Here is a 22294-nt window from a genome sequence, read left to right on the forward strand (position 1 = left end):
AATGTGTTGACAGACGTCAACATTTCTTGCTTTATCTGTGAGCAACTGTAACTCCGTATTTGACAACAAGATAGCTATTACTGTTGTAGCAAATAATTCAATAAATATATCGAGTCAAATATTCGATTGGTTGGCGCAAAATACATCAGTTGATTTTACTGTAGCCAAGCACGCCGCGATCCAATTGTGCATATGGTGCACGGACGAATGCCACGAAAGGCCTCGCTGTAACACTTTTTTCTTCATCACTTGTACACCTTAGTCAAACAAAGATAGTGCTTGCAACGCATTTGGTGAGTGGAATAGCTTACCCTGTATTATGGCGATAGCACTTGTATAAGTATATATTACTCTAAATACAGTTGCACTCTTTGGGGCGTATTTACTGTCACGCAATAGTAATAGTAATCAAACTAGCGCGCCTTTCATTTATTCATCCACTGCGCGCCCGGTACTTCCATGTCACGAACGGTACGCGCGTTATCAGTGTGACATAGCGATCTTGCCAAAAAAGCAGCAAGCGCAGAGAGAGAGAGAGAGAGAAAGAAGGGGAAGAAAGACAAGGAGGTTAGCCAGTGTAAATACCGGCTTGCTACCCTGTACTGGGGAAAGGGGTAAAGTGAATAAAAGGTGATAGAAGAAAAAAAATTGAAAGAAAATTCGCGCAATAACGCGACCCTACGCGCTACAACGTTCAAAGCCGGTCGCACAATTCACAAGCCCTCAAGAACTTCAGCAGAGCCCTTAAGGCCTTGAGTGCCGAAGCCCGTCTAGACCAGTGTCCTAAAATTTTTTCCTCTGTGAGGGGACGATTGTCCAGTTTTTCAAGCGCAGTCGCGAGCACTTTTCTTGCCACATTGTAGCGGGGACAGTCACAGAGGAGGTGCTTGATTGTCTCCTCGCAGCCACAGTTGTCGCAAGCAGGGCTGTCAGCCATTCCAATGCGGAAGGAATAGGCGTTCGTGAATGCCACGCCGAGCCACAGGCGGCACAGAAGTGTTGCTTCCGCTCGTGGTAACCCTGGTGGAAGACGGAGTTGCAGACGTGGATTCAATCTGTGGAGGCGTGCGTTGCTGAAATCACTGGTGTTCCACAGAGTCTGCGTAAGCTCGCGTGCGAAGGAATGAAGTTTTGTGGCGGTGTCTGTTCTCGACAGTGGTATCGACACGATAGGGGCACCATCGTGGGCCGATCGGGCAGCGTCATCCGCACTGTGATTTCCCGAAATTCCGAAGTGACCCGGTATCCACTGGTAGATGATGTTGTGCCCCTTGTCGGTTGCGTGATGGTGAAGTAGTCGGATGTCTGCGACTAATTGTGCGTTAGGTCCGTGGTTGAAAGGGGACAGCAGGCACTGGAGAGCTGCCTTTGAGTCACAAAAGATGGACCATGACTGTGATGATTTGGGACCAATAAATTCCAGAGCAGCACGGATAGCTGCGAGTTCTGCAGCCGTCGATGATGTAATGTGAGATGTCTTGAATAGGATGGTGACAGATTTCACGGGAATTACCACTGCTCCAGCTGAACTTTTGGAGGAGACAGAACCGTCCGTGTAAACGTGGGTGCGTTCTCTGTGCTTTTCATGCCTGTCTGAAAGCACGGTTTGTTTGAGGGCGAATGACGACATCTCCGTTTTCTTTTTGATACCGGGAATTACAAGAAGGGCTTGGATTGGATGCAGGCACCACAGTAGTAGAGATGGTCGTGCTGCAGGCGTGAAGTTCAACGGTAAAGTTCCATGGTTGGCGGCAATAATCCTGCTAAACGCTGAACGAGGTCGAGCAGCAGGAAGGGAGGCGAGATGATGCGATGGAAGTCGGGCGAAGTACCTGATGTGCATCCTTAAAGCGTCGACTTGAATGTATGTATTGATGGGGTGGTCATGCGCGATGGCTATTGTTGCTGCCGTGGATGCACATCTGGGAAGGCCAAGACATATTCGCAGAGCTTGAGCTTGCACAGACTGGAGGGCACGGAGGTTGGTCTTACCGGTCCCACTCAGTACAGGTAAGCTATAGCGTAGGAGACCCAGGAAGAGTGCGTTGTAGAGTTGGAGCATCGCCCTCACAGATGCACCCCATGACTTTCCCGCGAGAAATCTGAGAACATGGGTTACCATGGCCAGCCAGCAAGCGCAGAGTTTTCAAGAAAGGAAACGAAAGCAAGGCAGGTGACGAGTAATGTTGTGTGCCAAAAAATACGTTCCAAAGTGTGCATGTTTTTTTTTTTATAAGTGTATACTTACAAGACACTCGAGGCACGGTCGCACCGTCACCGCCGCCGGCGGGCTGTTGCTTTTCGTTGGCGCATGCGCAGTCCACGCGTGGAGGGTTAGGGCTCCATAGACGCGCAGTGTGTTTGGTTGGCAAAACGACGAAGGCAAGTGGACGCACCGTCACACTTCGCCCGATCGGCTCTGCAGCGAGTGAAGGTATAGCATTCTGCTTTGGTATTCAGTTCTGCCTTCTGCTGCTGAAATGAGCATTGCGCGCAAACGCACTAGCGCTCCTCCTGAGCAGCTGTGTGCATACCGCCTCGTGGTGCATACTGTGGTCTGAGCTGAACGGACAGCGAATGTCAAGCTACGAACGCCCAGTGTTTTCCTTCGGTCTTTTCCTTCGCTTTTTTAGTGACACGAGCTCTTGTTTCTTGCGCAGCCCTTCCGGTTCACCTCCTGAGACGACCGAGGGACGGAATTCAGAAAAAAATAGAAAAAGAAAAGTTACAGTACACAATTCATGGGTTTCATAGCAGATATGATATCTGAGCATGCATTTAGTTACAAGTTGAGTTACTGAAGTATCTGGAATAATTAGAATTATTTAGCTGAGATGAAATTCAAAATAAATCAGGAAAAAATAGATAAAGAAAATTGTACAGTACAAAATTCACGGGTTTTATTATAGATATGATATCTGAGCATACGTTTAGTTACAAGCTGGGTTACTGAAGTGTCTGGAATAATTAGAATTAATTAGAAATTACTGATTACCGCACACCAATGCACAGAACACCTACGCCGAGGTGCGAGAGAGAGAGAGAGAGAAAGACGTTTAATAAATTTAAAAAAAATGTAGATTTATTAAAAGGCAACCCCAGTGGTTTTTCCGGTGAGGTGCCTAGATTAGGTTAATGGTTTCGCTTCTTATATGGTAGATGAGCAAGCTGTCATATATAGCTATGCGGCGTTGAGGGGTACCTCTTGGATGTGCGAATGTCACTAAGAGACACCTAAGTCAAAGATTAGGGTCGCCTGCCGTTTTTCTTTGGTTAGCACGCGGTGCACCACCGAGGTGCGGCCGCGTGCAAAGCCAATGGCAGCGTTTCTCGTCCCGCCGGCGTTGTGGGACGCCTGGCAGCGTCCGGGGCGCTGTTCCTACTGTGCAATAGCAGTAGCCGCGCGTGCTGCGCCGCGCGAACATGTCGGGCATGTCATCTCCTCCTCATATTGTTAGAGCATTCTCCTAGGAGCATGAGCGAAACGCGAAACCATGCTATTGCTTTCAGTGATTTGTCATTATGCAGACATGGTCAAAATGTGTCCCATTTTCGAGGGACCTAGTGCTTTCCAACGGAGTACTCTGCTTGTTCCCAAGCGGATTCAACGTACTCCACATAAAGAGTGAACCTACTTCGCAAGGAGCCCACGCGAGAACACTTGGAAATGAGTTTAATGAAGTAAAAGCATGCATTACTGCAAAATGAGTTACCGGTACTCGGTTTGTTCTTAGAGTGTAAAGACGAAAGGAAGGTATGTCATGGCATTAAGGACTATGAGGGAGGTGGCGCACAATTCAGCCATAAAAGACAAATTCTGCATTAATTTGCAATTGCTTGAGTAACTGTTTACTCAAATGGAATGCAAGAGTGCTGAATGACGCATTTCTTTTTTTTTTTACTTTTCTTTTCTTTTTTTTTAATGCCGCCCGCGTACACTTTTCTGAATAAAGTGTACAAAGGGGCTTTATTGGAGGAAGGTAGAGAAGTATAGGCATGAGCAAGAGTAATATATACTCTGCTCTTGTACGCGGATACGGAACGAAGAGATGACGATGGCAGTAAAGAAGGAATCGTTAATATATGTTAACAAATCCATGCAATTCACTATTAAATCCACCAGCTCAGATATGTGTGGCGTTGTGGTAATGGCACTTAAGACCGTATAATTTAATTTAATTCGGTGTCGTTGGAAACATTGAACGAAAATCTTACTGTCGATGAATTAAACGAATTGATTTTCGTAATTCTTACAGACCCCCGTGCTTCCCTCAAGAGACTGAGACAAGATGCCGATAACCCAATTTTATGCAGTATCCAAGAATCTGCCGGCAAAATTACTTCGCGTGGAGTGTCCCTCATTGCCCAGTGGATACCCTCACACGTGGGCATCGCTGGAAATGAAGAGGCTGGTCGCCTCGCTTCAAGTTGTGCCCACCACGAATGCGACTGCCCTGACATATCCTGTATGTTTGGAAATGATCGTCTTCCGATACGTCGACACCTCCTAAAGCAGCACCCAGACCAGGGTGTTGCAAACGGATCGTTCCCTCCCCGCGTTCGTGGTCGAGCCTTGCCCCGTCATGCTAGAGCACTGTTATATAAGTAAAGGGTTGGATCTGTATTAGTGCGTGAGCGCCAATACCGACAAGGACGTGTGGACAGCCCGTCGTGTACGTTTTTCGGCTCCTGTGAGACACTTGAACATCTAGTTTTAGAGTGTCCCGCATTTGTTGCGCAGCGCGCATTACTAATTAAGGAACATGACTTATTAGACTGCAGTGTGCGACCCTTGACGATTGCCTGTTTCAAGGGGGTGCGCTGCTCGACGTGACCAGGCCCATCGAGCCCTGCTAACATTTTGCTTTGTTTTTGCTTTGTTCTGCCTGTGTCTCCGTCATTTCCGTATTTCCTCTTTTCTTTCCTCCTATTTTCATTTCCTCTATTCCTTCATCCTGAAAGAGATAGCCAGGCGCTGTGCCCCTCTCGGTGCCAGTTGTCAACTTTCTCCCTCCCTATTTCCTTCGTGTTCTTGTGTGTATATGTGTACAAACCAAATAATAATAGTAAGTACTGCCATTGTAGCGCGCGTTTTGGTTGAGGTTACCGCCGGCGAAGTCCTGGAAAATGGGTCAGATATGTGCACGCGCTCCGGAGAAGAGACGTGTGTCTTTCACTTTTGAGAGTGTGCAAACACTGCAGTATATGCCCGCAGTGTAAAAAAAGGACTTGTTCTGGGTTTGCCTCCTCAGAGCCCTGAAACTGTAGGGTTGAGGTTGGCTGTTACTCTTCCCGTTGACAGAGCTCAGAATAGCACAAGAAAACCACAATGAGGGTTGGAGTCTTAAGTGGTCACGGTTATTCACTAGAAATTCGGCGGGTTACACTCTTCGCAAAGTTTGCACGTTTTAAGCGGGCCATGAGCACTTGAGAAGTCTGACCAACGATTAAAAAAAAGTTACAGTAGTTATAAGGTGCTTGCAGCGGTCCATACTTACGGCCCTAGCAGTTCTCTCCGACGCGTGACGCCGATCTTGCGGGATATACATGAGTATGTAGGCGAATAATTCATCGCGAGAGAAACAGCGCAAAAGTGTCATACACTATACGGAGAGTCACATAGTCGCGCAGTTTCATTCAGAATGAAAGTATACCAACTGGCCCACATTGCTTCTGAAGAAATTCATCACGGCATTCGTAGTAAAGGTAACCTATGTTTTTTATTCAGGCTGATTCGAAGCGGCGCTCGCCGCCTCTTGTAGACACGCAACAAAACAGATGCTTACGCCTTTTGAAGGCTCGGGTTTTTTCGATCACCTCCCAACTGCCCCTCCCTTTTTTTTTTTCTTCCTTTGATTTTTACTTTGGTTCACGCCAACAGCTCGGCTAGCGTACGTCGGAGCCATTTTGGAGACGGAGCTCCTCTTTGTGGACGTGCCATTGCAGGGCGGAAGCAAGAGGAGAACGGGCGTTCTTCAAGGTTCTCCGATCAAACAGCGTTGCCCTGAACACCGGAGGATGAGGACGACGAACGAAGCGCTGACTTGTCGTCGCCCACGGCGTCCGAGTTCTTGTCCTGGCTGCCCGTGGAGCGGCCTATGCGCGGTGTGAACGGTGTCCTGCCGATCCTGGGAGTGAATGCCCCTCGTCCGATGCGCGGCGTGAAAGAGCCGCGCTTGGGGTCGTCCATAAACGAGGCCACCTCGAGGCTGGTGTCCCAGCCAGAGTCGACTTCCTCGCCGTAACCGGAGCCCAGGGACCTCCTCTTGCCTGCGTGGAAAGAAATGCCGAAAGCTCAGCGCAGCGTGACGATGCATCTTCTCGGTTCGTACACAGCCTATCTAAAAGACGTTAATGTCACCTATTTCGTCGCTGGAGCGTGCCAGCACCTGTACGAAGGCCGGCGACCGTTGCTCCCATTACAGCAACTGGCACACCAAGAGTGGTGGCTTTTGCAATTTTGCGGTAGACTGTGCACTTGAGTCGCTTTGCCTCATTTTAGTCATGGAAATTAGCTTCACATGTATCTGAAGAGCTAATTATCAGCAAATTAGGTAAGAGGCCGCACTGGGAGGAAAGACGCATTTCCTTCCTTCCTATGATTCTCTCTCTACAACTAACTCTCAGATCCATTGCAGATCCCTGTTGTACGGTGTCACGTTCCATTTACCGACTCACAACACCTGCCCGATGCATCACCGGAAGAGCAGAGCGCGAACAGCGCGGCCCTGCTAGCTGGGTTGGATTGGCCAACCTTATTTACTTCTTTGCTTATACACAGATGTCCAGGTGAACACTTCTTTATATATATAGATACATAGTACAACATTTGAATCACTAATATTCATGGCAATGTTATTGTCCAGTAGTCCTGGCAATGGTTAAATCATTACTCTCACTCCGAGCACGAGAGCTGCTTTAATAGGCAGGTTACTCGACGGCATAGTCTGCTAACTTACCTAGCCTAGGCACGAATGTTCCCCTTCCATTGCGGATGACGGGGACCAGCTGCCGGGAGTAGGGTGAGTAGGACCAGTCGAGGTCGGCCCAGGCCGCTTGATGAGAACGCGACAATCCACTGTCCTCCTTGTGCACGCCGTCATCAGGCCGGCCCACCGACCTGCGAGACCAGTCGATCGCGTTTACGACTCGTGTTCCGTTTGCACTGTTGTGGCGGTATTACTGAGTTGTTTTACCTCTTAAGGGCATTTAAATAATATGTGTTCTTGTAATTTTGGCTCTGAACAGCCTACGGTGAGAAAATAAATGTCATAAAATTACAGTTAAAATTCGTATTACACTCATTGAAACGCTGCTGCCATGCTGCTGCCCGCCTGCCAGTGTCAGAAATCTGGGACCTGTAACCTTTTGATCAGCAGCTGAACGGCATAGCCAGTCAATAATCGGAGCATATGGTCTGAAATGATCTGTGGGTATATAATTCGAATAATTAGTGGTTTATTTTCCTTGTGGTATCCAAGTGGGCACCCAGACCACAGAAAGAACCGCAGGTCTTTGGGGTACGGATACTTCTTACGGGCATTCTTCCGTAGGTACTTGTTATGAATCTGGTCGGGCGACACTAGCGCGTATTCGTCTAGTGGAGATTAATCTATCTCAACATTACTCTAACCGCAGGAAACAGCCTCTGGTAGCAATGCCCTCCCGGGAAGAGAGAGCGGAAGGAATTTATTTACAGAGAGGCAGAAGGTTGGGCCTCAGCATTAGCTTGATCTGGCCTCCTACTATTCACTGGAGAAAAGGGATGGGGAATAAAATAAATGATGAGTGATGATGATGAAGAGAAGAAGACGCGTATAATACGAGTTCACAACGTTGCTTTGAGGCATTAACAACAACAACAACAACAACTACTACTACTACTACTACGACTACTACTACTACTACTATGTTTCGTCATCTGTAATGTAGTGTGTCTAGCCCAGCCGCTTCCAAAAAAATGGCTTGAGCGGGCTTTTATATTATGACTGAGCGGTTTAATAGAGAAATTTCATCATTACCTGCGCTTACGGCCGATGCGAGGCGTGAAGGTGTTGCTGCGACGCTTGTAGGGCAGCAGAAGGAAGGCCCAGCCACCAGATGTTGCGGAGTCCGTGTCCAGAGAGATCAGGTCATCCGAATTGAGTTCGTGGGCCGCTGCCGACCTTCCGACTCTCGGGAAGGGAATGAGCCCTTGCCGCTTCTGCAGCTCACCCCAACGGCCACCGGCCAGGGACCACGAGTCGTCGTCGTAGAAGGACTCGTGACCTGAGGACCAAGACCACGTACAGCCCAAGTACGGCTTATTAAGAGCAAGGTAGAGATGCTGACTTAAATAAAAAAAAAAGAAAACTTGTAGAAGCTTGAAGCGATTTGCAGTCTTGGTAACACCTGTAGCTCTCAAGAAGACTGGCAGTGCCGTGATCTTGTGCAGCGCGCTGCCTTTACAGGCCTAAAATATCACGCAGCTTGAGGCAGGATATTTCCCGCGATGTCTGTCATGTCCAGGAATTTTGCACATTGCCCCTTCGGCTACTTGTCGAACTGCAGCGCAATGCACAAGCGTAACTCAACGGGAAGAATAATAAAGGTTGTTTCAGCGAACACTTTCAAAAATTCTTAAAGGTTGCCTGTGGCGGATAGCACAATTCTAGTTGATGAGCTGGTCTACTCGAAGAGGCGGACGTTACTTGCACAAAAAATTGAAATGCATAATCAAATAATTAACAGAAATTCACTAATTAAGGTTTTAACTAATTGCCTGATGGCCCATATTGCACTTTACAAATTGTAGCCGTGGAGTTCGCAAGGCGGATCCACTTGGAACGAATTCTCGGGATGACACCAGTTTCGAGATATTAATTCCAGAACTTTTCGGAGAAATGCATTGGCGTTCCAGCTAGGTTCTCAAGAAAACGTCACTTCATGCATGGAAGCTCAAAATTAACTGGAACGCCAATGCATTTCTCCGCAAAGTTCGGGAATTAATATCTCGAAACTGGTGTCATCCTGAGAATTATTTTTAAGTGGATCAGCCTCGCGAACTCCATGGCTACAATTTGTAAATTGCAATATGGGCCATCAGGTAATTACTAAAAAACTTAATTAGTGATTTTTTGTTAATTAGTCGATTATGCATTTCAATTGTTTGTGCAAGTAATGTCCGCCTCTTCGAGTAGACCAGCTCATTAACTAGAATTGGGCTATCTGCCACAGACAACCTTAAATAAATTTTGAAAGTGTTCGCTGAAACACCCTATATATATATATATATATATATATATATATATATATATATATATTTCAGAAGGCCAGCACAATTTCAACAACTTTCAGTTAGCAACGTCGAGAGGGCACGAACTTTTAATTATCATGCTTGCTTACGGCACTTAACCGTCACGCCTTTGCTGCGTTATAGCAGAATTTTGGTCAGGATTCAAGCACATGTTAAAATGCGCAGGAGGAAAGTTAAGAATGAGTGCTGCAAATACGCATGCTATTGTAATGGTGTATACCTCATGACGTTGATAAGTTATGACGTAAAGTTGCTAAAATTCGGGTGGCGTTTTGAAATGTTGTTTTTAAAAATTAACACCACTGAATTACGCTGGTGCATTTCGGTGAAGTTTGACATATGAAAGCAGGCGCAATGTTCAAAATATCTGGGTATGATTTTGTGCTGCAACGGCCTTCCATCAACAAGCCCTACACGGCCTAGAAACCTAAAGCTTAGTCTCTCGGGACTGGAATGGTGAACCGAGATGCGGTTACAAGGAAACCATGAAACACATTTAATGCGACTCGCCTTCCTGAGGGTTGGAAAGATTAGCCTTTCTCTCAAAGCCTCGCATATACCAGATTGTGTACAAAGCCCCGACATCATTTTGTAGGCTTCTAAAACCGATGTACATGACTGACCACCTTCTATTGAGTCATGAAACACTGTAAAATTGCATCTTCATCCTGTGGTCCATATAACTCCTGTCATTCATTCCCTTCCTCTGGCGTGCGGTACCCTACAGTGCGCAATCATGGTTGGTTCCTCATGTCAACCTTCTTTCTCTCTCCGAATCTCAGCTTCTGCCAGGTAGCTGCATTGCAGCACGCGCGATGTGAAAACCAAGATTTCTGTTTTGTCCACTAGTAGCCTTCATCAAATTTTCGCCTTGGAGGCACTATAGGGACACTGGACCCTAAGTTACTATGAGACAACGGACAGTGCCTTCTCCGTGAAACGCAGGTGTCGTTTCACGTAGGTTTAGACATTTTTCAGGCACTTCGAGCACCTGGTACGCTAATACGCGTGGTAGCCGAAGACGTGGCCCATAATGCTAAGGAACCCGATTCATAAGATTATTGAGCGCTGAGTTTTACAGCAAAGTAAACCTTGTTTCTACGTTTTACTCAAACACTTCTCGATAATTGGCGTACACAATAAAGAACTAGGAAGGCACGAAAATTAAGTAATAGTTTGTCGTTCTTTACCGGTTTTGCTTAGTGTAAGCTGAAAATTAGCGACATATGTTTAGAAATAACAGTGACGTTTTCCTGGAATTATGGTGAACGAAATAAGTTCGGACGATGGTTGTGTTGCCATAGGCGGGTTTAACATGGTGTGCTTGTTCGGTAGCTGTTGCACCTCAATCTTTTTTGACGACGGTTACAGTTGGTTTCATTAAACGCTAATCAAACCGGTATCTAGTAGGAAGGCAATCAGTAAGCGTTGAGCTTTATTCCTGACCACTTCGGGCCCTCCAGAAAACACTACGTCCAGGCTTCCAGGCAGCATCTTTCCTTGTCGGCGGGTATCTAGTAGGTGAAGCAAGAGTTCCAAGGGAAGAAATGGTATCAACCAACTCCTGTGCGTGGCACCTTTTCCTCCGTTACTTAATCTCCCTTCGCGACGAAGTCCTTCCCGTTTTGCCAGCTCGCTTGAAACAGTGACACAAAAGATATTAAGATGCGTTCGCTCACAGTCGTTGCCCATATGCTGCTAGCAGTGCATAGATAACAGAAAACGAGTCACACCACGCTGGCAATTTATCCATTAACGTTGCTTCCAATGTACCAAGTTGAAGTCTCAGCACTCTTTGCAATCCAGCGCCGTTTGAAGAGGGACTTTTTATCATTAGTGATCGGGCGCAAGCCATGGTCGCATGGCAACTTTCTTGCTAAAGGGGAAAGGACCATGCACCTTTGAGTTTTCTTTGATGAGGGAAGAAAAAAGATTGTTTTGCTCTGTGAAGTTCTAAATTTGTCTGTTTTGCTTCACTTCGTCTACTGATATCGTTACGACCCTTCCGTGCCAAAACAGCACTCACTTTTTGCAAGGCCAAACCTTGTTCAGCTTGCATTCACACTTCGAAAACCATGGTTTAGACTAGCGAGTGCCACTAAGTCGGATCGATCTCCCTGTCTTCTCCAAATAAACTACCCATGTGTGTTTTCATATCTCACGTTGCGACACCTCGCAGCGCTAGGCAAAGACAAGCAGTTGCAATTAAAGTATGGTATGATAGCCCATCTAAGTGGAGCAAGCGCATGCACGACATTGTCATCTGGTGTTTTATAACTATATACTCTGCGAGGCTAGTGACGTTTAATGCCGATGCGATTAATGTGGCAGCGCCTTGCAAAGTTCTGCAATTTTCGAGGGTTTCTTACCATTTATGCTAATCAATTTTGTGGAAGTAGCAATCAATGAACGCACGAGAGCTGCCAAAGAGGGACACCGTTCCATGAAGTGAAGGATCGACGTCACACAAACCTTACTCCGACACAAATGCAAGGCAGTGCTGCATCTGGTGGCGTGGAGGCACCGTGGACCCAATAAGCAGGCTTCTGTAGCCACTCTATAATGTGTTATCTGCGATGGAAGAAACTGGTAGAAATCGTTTTCCCAGTTGGCTAAGGACACATTGCTGGGCTAGTTGTTCGACCATTGCTGCTGTAGAAGTATTGTACTTCTATGTACACGAACAAACACAGAAGACAAACGCAAGCGCTGAAATGCAATTGAAGATGTGTTCTTTCAATAAATGTTTAGTTGTAACTCAGCGCTGGCGTTCACCCGTTTCTGTGTTTGTACAGCTTCTGCCGCTTCTGCAACAGTCATCCTAAACGATCTTTTCGCCCTCTTCAAAATTCCGCAGGGTAGCTAATCAGACTCGATCAGTCCTGATTAACCTCACCGCCTTTTCTTTAATTCTGACTCTCTTCAACAACTCTGAACTGAAACAATTTTTTTGCTCTTGAAGACTAGCAACGCACACCTCTCTTGCAACGGGTTACCGTGGCACCAAAGGTCCGCCATGTCACCATGTTGTAAACATAAAAAAAGTAGCCCCGCTACAATGACACCATCCCGCTTGCAAGTCGGGCCTTTGGGAATACCATATATCTTAGGAGCAGGTGCATATGAGGAACGACTAACGAACTCGCTTACCGGCTGCTGCAAAGGTGACATAGGCCAGTAGCAGCTGGACGCAGGATGCCCAGGCTATCGTAAGCCGCATCTCTGGAGATAGAAGTGGTTGGCGCAGTCGGTGATACAGCAGTGGTTACCCTTCGAACTTCTGCCCTTTCACGCGCCCTATGACCCACTTGGTCGTTTCGAGGTGTCTGCGCAGGACTCCGTGCTTCCGTCGACCTCCGACTGTCTTCGTATCCTATACCCACAGCGCTATGAAGACGTGACCACAGATCGGGTTCGACACAACGTTTCTGGGTGCGCTGTCGTGCTCGGGGTGGCGAGGCAGCGGACAGCGTACGAGGTCTTGCCACGACGACCATCGTGCTTTTATATACGCACCGGACAGGACCGGAGGAGTGGTCTGCCCGAGACCGTTAGGCCGCCCCCTTGCCCCGACTACAGCAGCGACGGGCAACTTGTGTGATCCCATTTAGGCCTCGGCGCCTCTGCAGATCACGCAGCCGGGGCTTGATGCGTGGATGGCCCGCGGAGCCAAATGAAAATCAATTTTCGGGTTGCGAGAGAGCCGCGCGACGTACGGGGGCCCGGTCCGCGGATGGGATCTATGCTTCATTCCTGATATTGTGTCGCCGGCTTCACCGTCGGCGCGGGGACGACGGAAAAGACGCTCGCAGCGTGTGGGAAGGGATTAGCCGGACCTGGCCAGCGATCATCGCCAAAGTGGATCAACGGCGGACCCGCTTTGTTGCCTGCTCACTACTACACCCCTTCGCAGTGTGCGAGGGACGTGCTGCCGCTGCTGCTGCTGCTCCCAAGGTTTATCTTTGTCGCTTGTTTGTTTGTTTGTTTATTCTGACTCGGCACTGTAGCAGCGTCCTCTTTCGGAGCATCTGCAACGTATGCGACGAGAGGCACGCGCCCTCCCATTGGGCTGTGCGGCACTGTGACGTCACTGAGAGGAGAGAGGAGTGCGTCCAATGGCGTCGTTATCTGAAGGAGCTTAGAAGTAAATCCTGCGTAGCCGCTTTTCTGATTCAGATGACCTTTTGGAAGCTAACGGTGGAGAGAGAAACGTTAGAGATGCGTGGGGTCTGGGCCTGCGAGACGTACACTCTTTGACAGAGTTGGTCACTATGACGCCAGCAGGATGCAATGAACCCTATACGCAGCTATCTTCTCAAGGGATTAACCGCTAAAGGGTTGGAATTCTGTACAATTGAGTAAAGTGTACGCTTGAGACTCGGCACCTCACATAAGTTGGCTTTTTTTAAGGCTGAGCGCTCTCCGCAATATAAGAGCGTTTATATCCAAAGAAAGACTGGTTGCTTAATCGACGAAACATTTCGCTAGATTGTTGCGTGAGCGCAAATCGACTTAGGTATCAAACCAAAACGTTGAATTCGTCGTGTTGCCGAGATCGGACTTACTTGCGACGCCGGGCTGGCTGTTCGGAGGGACCGGCAAGTAAAAGCATGCCGAGTCCTCATGGCAGAGAGAAGGAACAGGACAACTTCTTATGGCGTGTCATTAAATATGTCAACATATCGCTTTATTTTAATACAAATAAATGTTGAATAGAGTTACAGTCCATATTATCTTGTTCTTCTCATAGACATAAATACACTTTCCATAGTTACATGGTATTACACCAGGCTGTCGTGAACGTTGTTCATAGTGCACTTGTATCACTCTTCTCGATTTTTGTCCGTAACTATACACAAGCTTCCGTTGGTTTGTGAACGTGAGTGACCACCTTTGCAGTCGCAGTCACAAACATGTGATAAGAGTTGTCAGTGATAACTGAAAAGACAACGGTCATGTCTGACCACCATGTGACGCGAGAACAAATTTCATGTTATTCTATGGGTCCGACAGGTACAGGCATTGAGCATTGAATAAATTAGACTTTTTTGTAGAAGATGACAGCTCTTACAAACATATATAATGTGAGTATAAAAGGCCACTTCCGATGTTTCTGATCATTAAATATTTGCTAGCTTTATAGAAGCGGCAACGGATAAGCTAAGGAATGCGGTAAAAAGGTTGCACATAAATACCTCGAAATGAGTCGCTTATATGCTGCTGCTGAACTGATTAGACCAATGACTGCTAGTGAAACAGTATAGTTAGTGGCTAACAGCTAACAGGTTTCACTGGAAGTTCGCTGTTAAAGACAAACTAACGACCCCAGAGAATAACACGAACGCATTGTTTCCGTTGCAGCGCTGAAAAAAAAAAGGAACTCGAAGCACAGTCGTTTCACACTGTCTTGTCGTCACACCAGGGTGTCCAAAACGTGGCTGACCTCCTCAAAACTGTACATGGAGCTGACGCCCGTGTCTGAGCTCGAGTCCTGCGCATCAAGGCAGCAGCGAGCGGAGGACGGCACTGAAGACGACACAGCGGCTGCGACAGGCACCGGCGCATTCACCGATATCATGACGCCCGGCCTCGGCTGCGCCGGGGGCTCGACGGGTCGGCACCTTCTGACCAGTATCTCTCCTTCCTCCCGCTCCACGACCCTCAGCTGCTCTTCCAGCTGCACCGCCATATTTCTCTTCTCATCCAGCACGCGGTCCAAGTCCCTGAGCGAGCGCTCGTTTCGTTCAAGCGCTTCCTCCTGCGACCGCGACAGCTCCTCCATCCTCTCCTGCTCTTCCCTGGCCGCGTTCAATTGCTCCTGGGAGCGCCTCCTCTCCTCTTCCTGCTGCCAGGCGCACTGCCGCAGTTCGGCGCTGAGCCTCTGTACCTTCTCCTCTTCTGCGGTGATGCGCCGACACAGCTGGAGGACGCGGTCGTACGCCTCGAGCGTGGCCTGGTACGTCTGCAGGGACTCCTCTTCGCAGGCCTCCGGTCGGTAACCGTCCAGCATGTAGTCGGGCCCCATCTGTCTCACTCGCATCGCGTGCATCTTGGCCTCGTGGTGCTCGATCTCGGCGTCGCGGCTCGCCAGCAGTGCCGCCTGGCGCTCCAGGGTCTCGCTCTGGCAGATCACCCGCTTCACCAGCTCGGCAATCTCTTCGTTCTGCAGGACGGCGTGCTCCTGCTGCCCCCCGCGCTGATTATGGGACGAGGAGAGCGCCCCGGCGCTGGCGGAAAGCTTCCGCGGGTGCACCGTGCGAAGGAGGCGCGGCGACGCGCTCGACGACGTCGTGGTCGTCGAACTCGAGCCACCGGATGCCTGAGCTCTCCGATGGTGGCCGTGGTGGTGATGGCGGCGCCTGTGATGGTGCCGCGGCGGCTCGGCGACGCACGAGTCCGACGTGGGCGAAGACGTGGTCGAAGACCAGCAGCGGACGCGTCGTAGGCTCAGCCTGACGTCGTCCTCGCTGTTCCACAGCTTGAGGATGCGCGAGTCACCCTCGAGTCGGCGCTCGATGCCCCTCGGGCAGACCTCGACCAGCGCGTACTGCTGCGGGTCACCGCCGTGGTAGACCGCCTGGATTCCGGACTTTCGGGACGATCGGCTCGAGGCGAGCAGAGCGCGCACCACTTCTTCGCACGTGGTCCTGCGGCCGACGCCGGTGATCCACTTCTGGACACCGCCCACCCAGACGGGGATCTCGGCTCCCATGACGGCGGCGCATAGGGCTATCCGCTCCTCCTGCTTCGTCGCACAGCCACCGGGTCCTGGAAAGAGCATTGAGAGAGACGCATGAGCTTGCGCGTGTTTCACGTGCTACAGCAGTAACGTGATAAAATTTCCAACGGATTCGCAAGGAGTAGTCAAAATACTGTTTGCATTGTAAACAGCGCTCATCTCAAGCGAATTTTGTACATTGTGTATAGTCGATGGACTGTGTATAAACGGCACATGCAATAGGTACGAAACATGGCCGCTATGACTTGTTTAGGGCTCCTGCAATCGCTTCCGGTGTTTGCGGTTCGCGGAGTCTCCGCTCACTTGCAACGGGCTCCGCAAATGGGAAATGAAAAATGACGTGACGTCACGTCCGCGCACCAGAAAAGGCCCGCAGCCCTTCCTCTGGCGGCAGCAGGAGCGGGCGTCCTGCCATGTCGTAGTCGACTGAGCGTATGTTTGCCCAGCTTGCTCAAAAAAAAAAAGGAAGAAAAAAAAAGAACTATTGGGCTGCCGAGCGACAGCCGATCTAAGCACTCGATATCGAAATTTTTTGTGATCGGCCAACACAGACTTTCGCAAGAGCATCAGGCTGGAAAAATGTAGGCAATGATATGACGTTCTGGTGTTCCATCGCAACATAAAAATGGAGACGATGGGGGGCAAGGAGAACGCAGTCTCAACGAAAAGAAACAAGTGCAGTAAAGACATTAAAGGAGTACGGAGAGCATCCTATGACGACAGTGAAGTGGTCTCATATGAGGAGTCAGATAGAGACTTTTGCTGCGCGTCGAACCATCAGACAAAATCAAGATCGCCAGGGAAAAAGCTGAAGATGCAACACATCTGCAGATGCGCTATTACGTTCTCATTGGATCATTGGAGCGATTTCAATGACATATAATTTTACAATTTAAAATGAAAGGTAAATTTATTAACAGTTGAGAGTCGATATTTCACTTTCTCCCGAGTTTTGATTTCGCGAAAAGTGACTAAGAATAGGAAGTCTAAAAAAAAAAAAGCAAGCGCCAAGTTTACAATTCTTAAACTGCGTAGCGGAAATAGTGCATTTATGTTAACCGTATATATTAAAAGTTCTTGTATGAAATTGTCATATCCTGCGTTGCCCTCAAGTGTACACCAATAATTTGTGAACAAGACTTTTTTCGAAAGGCGTGTACGCGAAGTGACTATTTCTCGTACGCGGTAAACCAATACATTAAACATATTTCCTGTAGGCGCTCTATAGAGGCCGCTTATATGATTGCGATATCTGTTTTTGGTACGGTAACTAGGGAATTGTACACTTAGTGCCACATCTTATTATTTACCTATTTGCAGAAGCTTCTACAATAATTTTAGGGTCTAAATAAAAGGAATCCGCTACCGACATTCAGCAAAATTTAACTACCATTTCTGTTAAAGCAATAGATACACATCGACTCGGTTCAGTAGTGGCCTAAGAAAGTGTCGTGGCATTTGGCTTGTAATTCAACAAGAAAATCACAGTTGGCATCCGGAGCTGTCTTTCTAAGGCAGCAATTCTCCGACATTTTTTCATACAGTGAGGTCACAAAAAAAGAAAAGAAAAAAAAAAAGAAAAATCAGAGCCCTTCTAATATGTGAAGCTGGAAGACCAACGAAGCTGTACTTGTTGATAACTACGCGTATATTGAGTTATATATGGTTAATTGCTATATTGATTGAAAATGAGACATGCACATAACTTCATTGTTGTTATCGTCTTTTATTTTCTCTTTACTTTGTCCCCACGATAACCATTGCTTTATGGTCACTGTGATACACTGCAATTGGTTACCGATGCTTTCGCGCTCACTCCCGCTTCCGTTCGCGAAGGCGATCCTCACGTGCACGCTGTGTTTTCTTCATCGGTCACAGAGCGGCTAACCGACGTTACGGATCCTTCGGACGACACGCGTTCGGCTATAGTGGCTTCCCGTCGCCTTCGAGCCCATTGACACTGTTGCTCACGCCGGTGCTCTTTCCATGCACGTTCTTCTTCTGTACGGACTACGCATGTCCTGGTCATATACAGCAAAACCAAAGTACAACTGCTGATAACGTCGCCAGAGCGATGTCGACGTCACAAGAAAACGAGGCACAGACATTGGTGGGTACACAATGACGTTTCATTATTCCGCCATCCACTCCGGAGCCACGGAGCACCGCCGGCGCGCAGCAGGCTGCTGTGGATTCAGTTTTGTCGACGCGACTCTTTTCTACACACCCTGTCGACACACGCACTTTTTGTCAGAACCTAGCCATATACAGCTTCTCCGTTAAAAAAAAAAAATCTGGCCCATTCCACTCTGTGAAAAATGGATGACCAGTGGAGCTGTATGTGAGGTCTGTATGTGACACGACCGAGCTGTATGCGACACGACCGATGACGCGTCGTGGGCTCACTGATGTTTGTGTAACATTGAATGCCGCACCTTTCCAAGAGAAACGCCACGAACCACTTTCCGAGACACGTCTATGTTGAAATCACCCACAATCACGATGGGAGTGGAGTCGGTAGGGGTTATCCAACCAAAGGTGCATAAGCTTGGCGTTTGCGGCAAGATCTTCGTATTACGTGCCGCCCGCCGTCGCCGCGCACATGCCTGCTTCAGTCACGACGGTGTTCTTCGTATAGACGCGCTGTTCTTCCGCAGTCCTCACCACACGCGGCCTACCCATTGCACGGGTGGAAGGGAACTGAGATAAGGTTACGGTGGTTTGCCTATACAGCCCATGACGTCAAACCGCAATCCATACTAAACAGCGTCTATTCCGGTTTTACTTCTTTATTACGGTATTTTTTTTAAAATCACAATACGCTTTGGGCACTACTCGCGATTGAACGTAGCTGGAGCATACCCGGCGACACGCTTTTATCACCATTTTTATCACCGGGATCGGCCAGTCGTGAGCTCTGGGGTGGCCGCCATCTTTCTTTTTTGCCGAAGTACACAAACCCCGAGCACCCAGCGGTTAACAGCTCCGCTGTGAACCAGTACGGGAACTAGTTCCTATATAGGTGTTAATATTGCAATTCACTTCAGGCTTGCACCCGCTTCCGCGTGTGATACAGGCGGAACTTCATTTTTTTTTTCTTCCAACGCAACTCGTGACATCGGCATGCCGAAGCCATAAACTTGAACGGTAGCCGCATAAACAAGCCCGTTAAGCTGACAGCCGAGAAAACGCGCCATTTGCTTCCTGATCTCTGGTAAACACTCGTTAAGAGTCGCGGCTGTGCGCCGACTTGGAAACATTTCAGCAAAGCCGACACGCCCCAAACTGGTTTAACATCTCGCGCCACGCGTGTGGTGAAGTTGTATCTACAGATGCTGTGCACTTAACGCGGAAGGTAAGATTGCTAAACTAGAATGCCGTAAATCTTCCCCCGCGTAATCTTAAGGTACACACGTGGCGCTCTCCCGCCTTCCCTTTTTTTTTCTTTTCTTTATATATATATATATATATATATATATATATATATATATATATATATATATATAAAGAAGATCAGGATGTGAGAAAGCCGCCGTGGTTGCTCAGTGGCTATGGTGTTGGGCTGCTCAGCACTATAGGTCGCGGGATCGAATCCCGGCCACGGCGGCCGCATTTCGATGGGGGCGAAATGCGAAAACACCCGTGTACTTAGATTTAGGTGCACGTTAAAGAACCCCAGGTGGTCAAAATATCCGGAGTCCCTCACTACAGCGTGCCTCATAATCAGATCGTGGTTTTGGCACGTAAAACCCCATAATAATTTTCAGAATGTGAGAAATTCGCCAAGTATCTGACGGTGGGCTGGCATAGAAAATGCAAACAGCGCTCTCTAAAACTCAACTTCCTTTTTTATTTTTAAATTTTTTTCATGTATCATGCGCTATTATACAGTAGACAAAGTCCGCCAACACGTTGAGGAAGCGAGAGACACCTGAAGGCAAGGTAATGTAACAATTTTATTTTAATTCTTTTTCTCTCACATTTCGTCAATTAATGGTCCCAGTGGCGCCTACCGTCTTCGTTACCGCCGCGATTTGTGAGCAAAGGATGACAAGAAAAGAATGGTATCGAGCGAAAGGAATCCTTGCTTCGTACCGGCCTAAGTTACTGCCCACTTAACGAGACTTACAGTGAGAGTGCAAATTTACGACGTCTAGGTGACTGTAGGGGGATGGCTTGATTGTCAGTCTTAAATGCGCTTATCAGCCGTAAGACGACAAATTTTGTGGCCTTGATACATGACATTCTGTGCGAATGCCGCACACCCGTTACTCCAGCGCAAGCCAGAAGCCCTTATAGATTCCAAGAGGTCAGTTTTTTTTTTTTTTTTTTTTTGTAATGAGCGAAATGCCTTCTTCACGCTTGCCTACGTGACCAGGCGAGCTTTCGTGAAATTCTTGACTTCTGACTCATTATATATATATATATATATATATATATATATATATACTAAGCAGGATCAGTACTATATAACAAAGATTTTCGATCGAGATAGATAGATAGATAGATAGTTAGATAGATAGATAGATAGATAGATAGACAGATAGATAGATAGATAGATAGATAGATAGATAGATAGATAGATAGATAGATAGATAGATAGATAGATAGATAGATAGATAGATAGATAATTTCCAGCCACAACAAGCACAGGATAAGTCGGAAGCATAATCGGAAAGAACACAGCTATAGGTTATACCGTATGTATACGCGTTCTTCCAGAGAAATAAAAGGCACCTCTGGTGTTCACAGCAATGAAGGTCACATTGCTAACGCGGCTTGTTTTTCGCTAATGATTTGCAAGTGAAATTCAGCGGAAGCTTCTTTGCACTGATATAAGCCACAAAACAGTGACCAAATAACTTGATCCTCGTCCACTATGCAGGGGCGATGGCCCCAAAACGGACTTACACAATGTTTTTCACCGAAGCACGGCTTTGCGTCACAGCGTGTCACCCTTTTTTTCCCACTTACGACAAAAGCCATTTTCCGTGATTTACTTCTTTAGGCCAATGTTTGCGCAGCGAATGTCCTTGCAGGTGTGGGATCCTCTACAAATGCTTTCGCCACCACGCATACATTGCTCGTGCTTCACGTCGGTTCCCCAACCGTCGTGAGTCTGTCGCTCTAGTCTTGCGCGGCCTGCGCTCTTCCATTTGCTGATCTGTGTTGTCCGGTCTGCGTCGTGCGCGCACTGTTTCGGCAGCAGGCAGTCTTTGTTCTCAGCTTTTGTTCTTCGGTCTGCCTCGCTCGTCGCGAAATGCAGGCTGAGCGCCGCGCATCCGTTTAGCAGCCACTCTTTCTGTGGCATGCAATACCGGACCCTTTCGCAAGTCATAACGGCGGCAGTTTGATCGGAACGAGCAGCATCCGCACACAGAGACCCTATGCTTTGTTTCACAATAAGGCGGCACAGAAGAGCAGGCTGTGCATCTAGCGTCCGCCAATCAGCAAAGCGATTACGCTAATGCACGTGACCTCCGCTGCGCGTCCCTCCTCGTCATATAGCGTCCTCTGCTCAGTCTCGAGCGTCGAGGTACAGCGTCGAGCGCTTACACGCTTACACTGTAGTGGCGGGCGTTAGTGGCGTTATACCGCAGGCGAAGAGGAGTGCTCCGAACTGCCATAAAAAAGAAATATCGCCGACGATTACGATACTCCCTAATGCGATATTTGAGCGCAGCTCTTTACGTGTTTTAATTTCGCGATATATTGGCTGGTGCGGACAACCTGTCTCGTGCACCGCGGCACGTTGCAAACGGAGTAAAGTGCGGCGCGATTGCCTCGCTAATTGGGAGATTGCCAGAGGCAGCGCGTGGGTGACGCGTGGGCGCGATTCACAGCAGCCGCCGCAGACAGACCTCCGATCACGCAGCGCTTTGTTTTTACATACAGACGACGCACGCTGTTCTGGCGCCATCTCGTGGCCATCGTCGCCGCACAGCTCGTCTTGCGTGCTACTACGCTTTTCTTTTCACGCTTTCGCCATGCCCTCCTCTTCCGCTTTCCGCCTCATGGTCCCGCACTCCGTAGCGTCCACTCGAGTTCCGCATAACTTCCACATAATAGGAGCGCGGAGAGGTGCATTAAAGGGTATCTCGCGAGTCAGTGTGTCCTCATTGTGCGACGCGACTAACGCACTACAATTCTGATATAGAATGCACTCCTTATGATAACAAGTGAATGCGGGTGTCCCATATGCGGCGTACTTTGGACGCGATGACAGTACAATTTATGGCCTGCGGTGTAACATCGACGAG

General features: G+C 48.2%; 2 protein-coding genes across 2 annotated transcripts in view; both read right to left on the reverse strand.

The window, feature by feature from the left end:
- Positions 1–5820: 5820 nt before the first annotated feature.
- Positions 5821–12762, reverse strand: LOC119450153 (uncharacterized). Its single transcript, XM_037713530.2, has 4 exons — positions 12446–12762; positions 8022–8268; positions 6960–7120; positions 5821–6270 (listed from the first exon to the last, which is right to left on the reverse strand). The coding sequence occupies exons 1-4, from the start codon at positions 12513–12515 to the stop codon at positions 5990–5992; spliced, it is 759 nt and encodes a 252-aa protein (XP_037569458.1). The 5' UTR covers positions 12516–12762; the 3' UTR covers positions 5821–5989.
- Positions 12763–13961: 1199 nt separating this feature from the next.
- Positions 13962–22294, reverse strand: part of LOC119450155 (ras association domain-containing protein 10) — a 55866-nt gene continuing 47533 nt past the window's right edge. The window contains exon 2 of the mRNA XM_037713531.2: positions 13962–16063. Within this exon, the coding sequence (XP_037569459.1) occupies positions 14709–16007 (1299 nt within the window). The 5' untranslated portion in view covers positions 16008–16063 and the 3' untranslated portion in view covers positions 13962–14708. The remainder of the gene's footprint in view (positions 16064–22294) is intronic.

This window comes from Dermacentor silvarum, chromosome 4, assembly GCF_013339745.2.
Source record: "Dermacentor silvarum isolate Dsil-2018 chromosome 4, BIME_Dsil_1.4, whole genome shotgun sequence".
NCBI lineage: Eukaryota > Metazoa > Arthropoda > Arachnida > Ixodida > Ixodidae > Dermacentor > Dermacentor silvarum.

What these genes read in the sequence shown, in the direction of transcription:
- LOC119450153 (XM_037713530.2), bottom strand. Translation starts at nt 12,515, where the DNA reads ATGCGGCTTACGATAGCCTGGGCATCCTGCGTCCAGCTGCTACTGGCC. An exon ending in TGTCACCTTTGCAGCAGCCG is followed by an intron (nt 8,269 to 12,445) that starts GTAAGCGAGTTC and finishes CTTGGTCCTCAG; the next exon opens with GTCACGAGTCCTTCTACGAC. An exon ending in CGCATCGGCCGTAAGCGCAG is followed by an intron (nt 7,121 to 8,021) that starts GTAATGATGAAA and finishes CTGGTCTCGCAG; the next exon opens with GTCGGTGGGCCGGCCTGATG.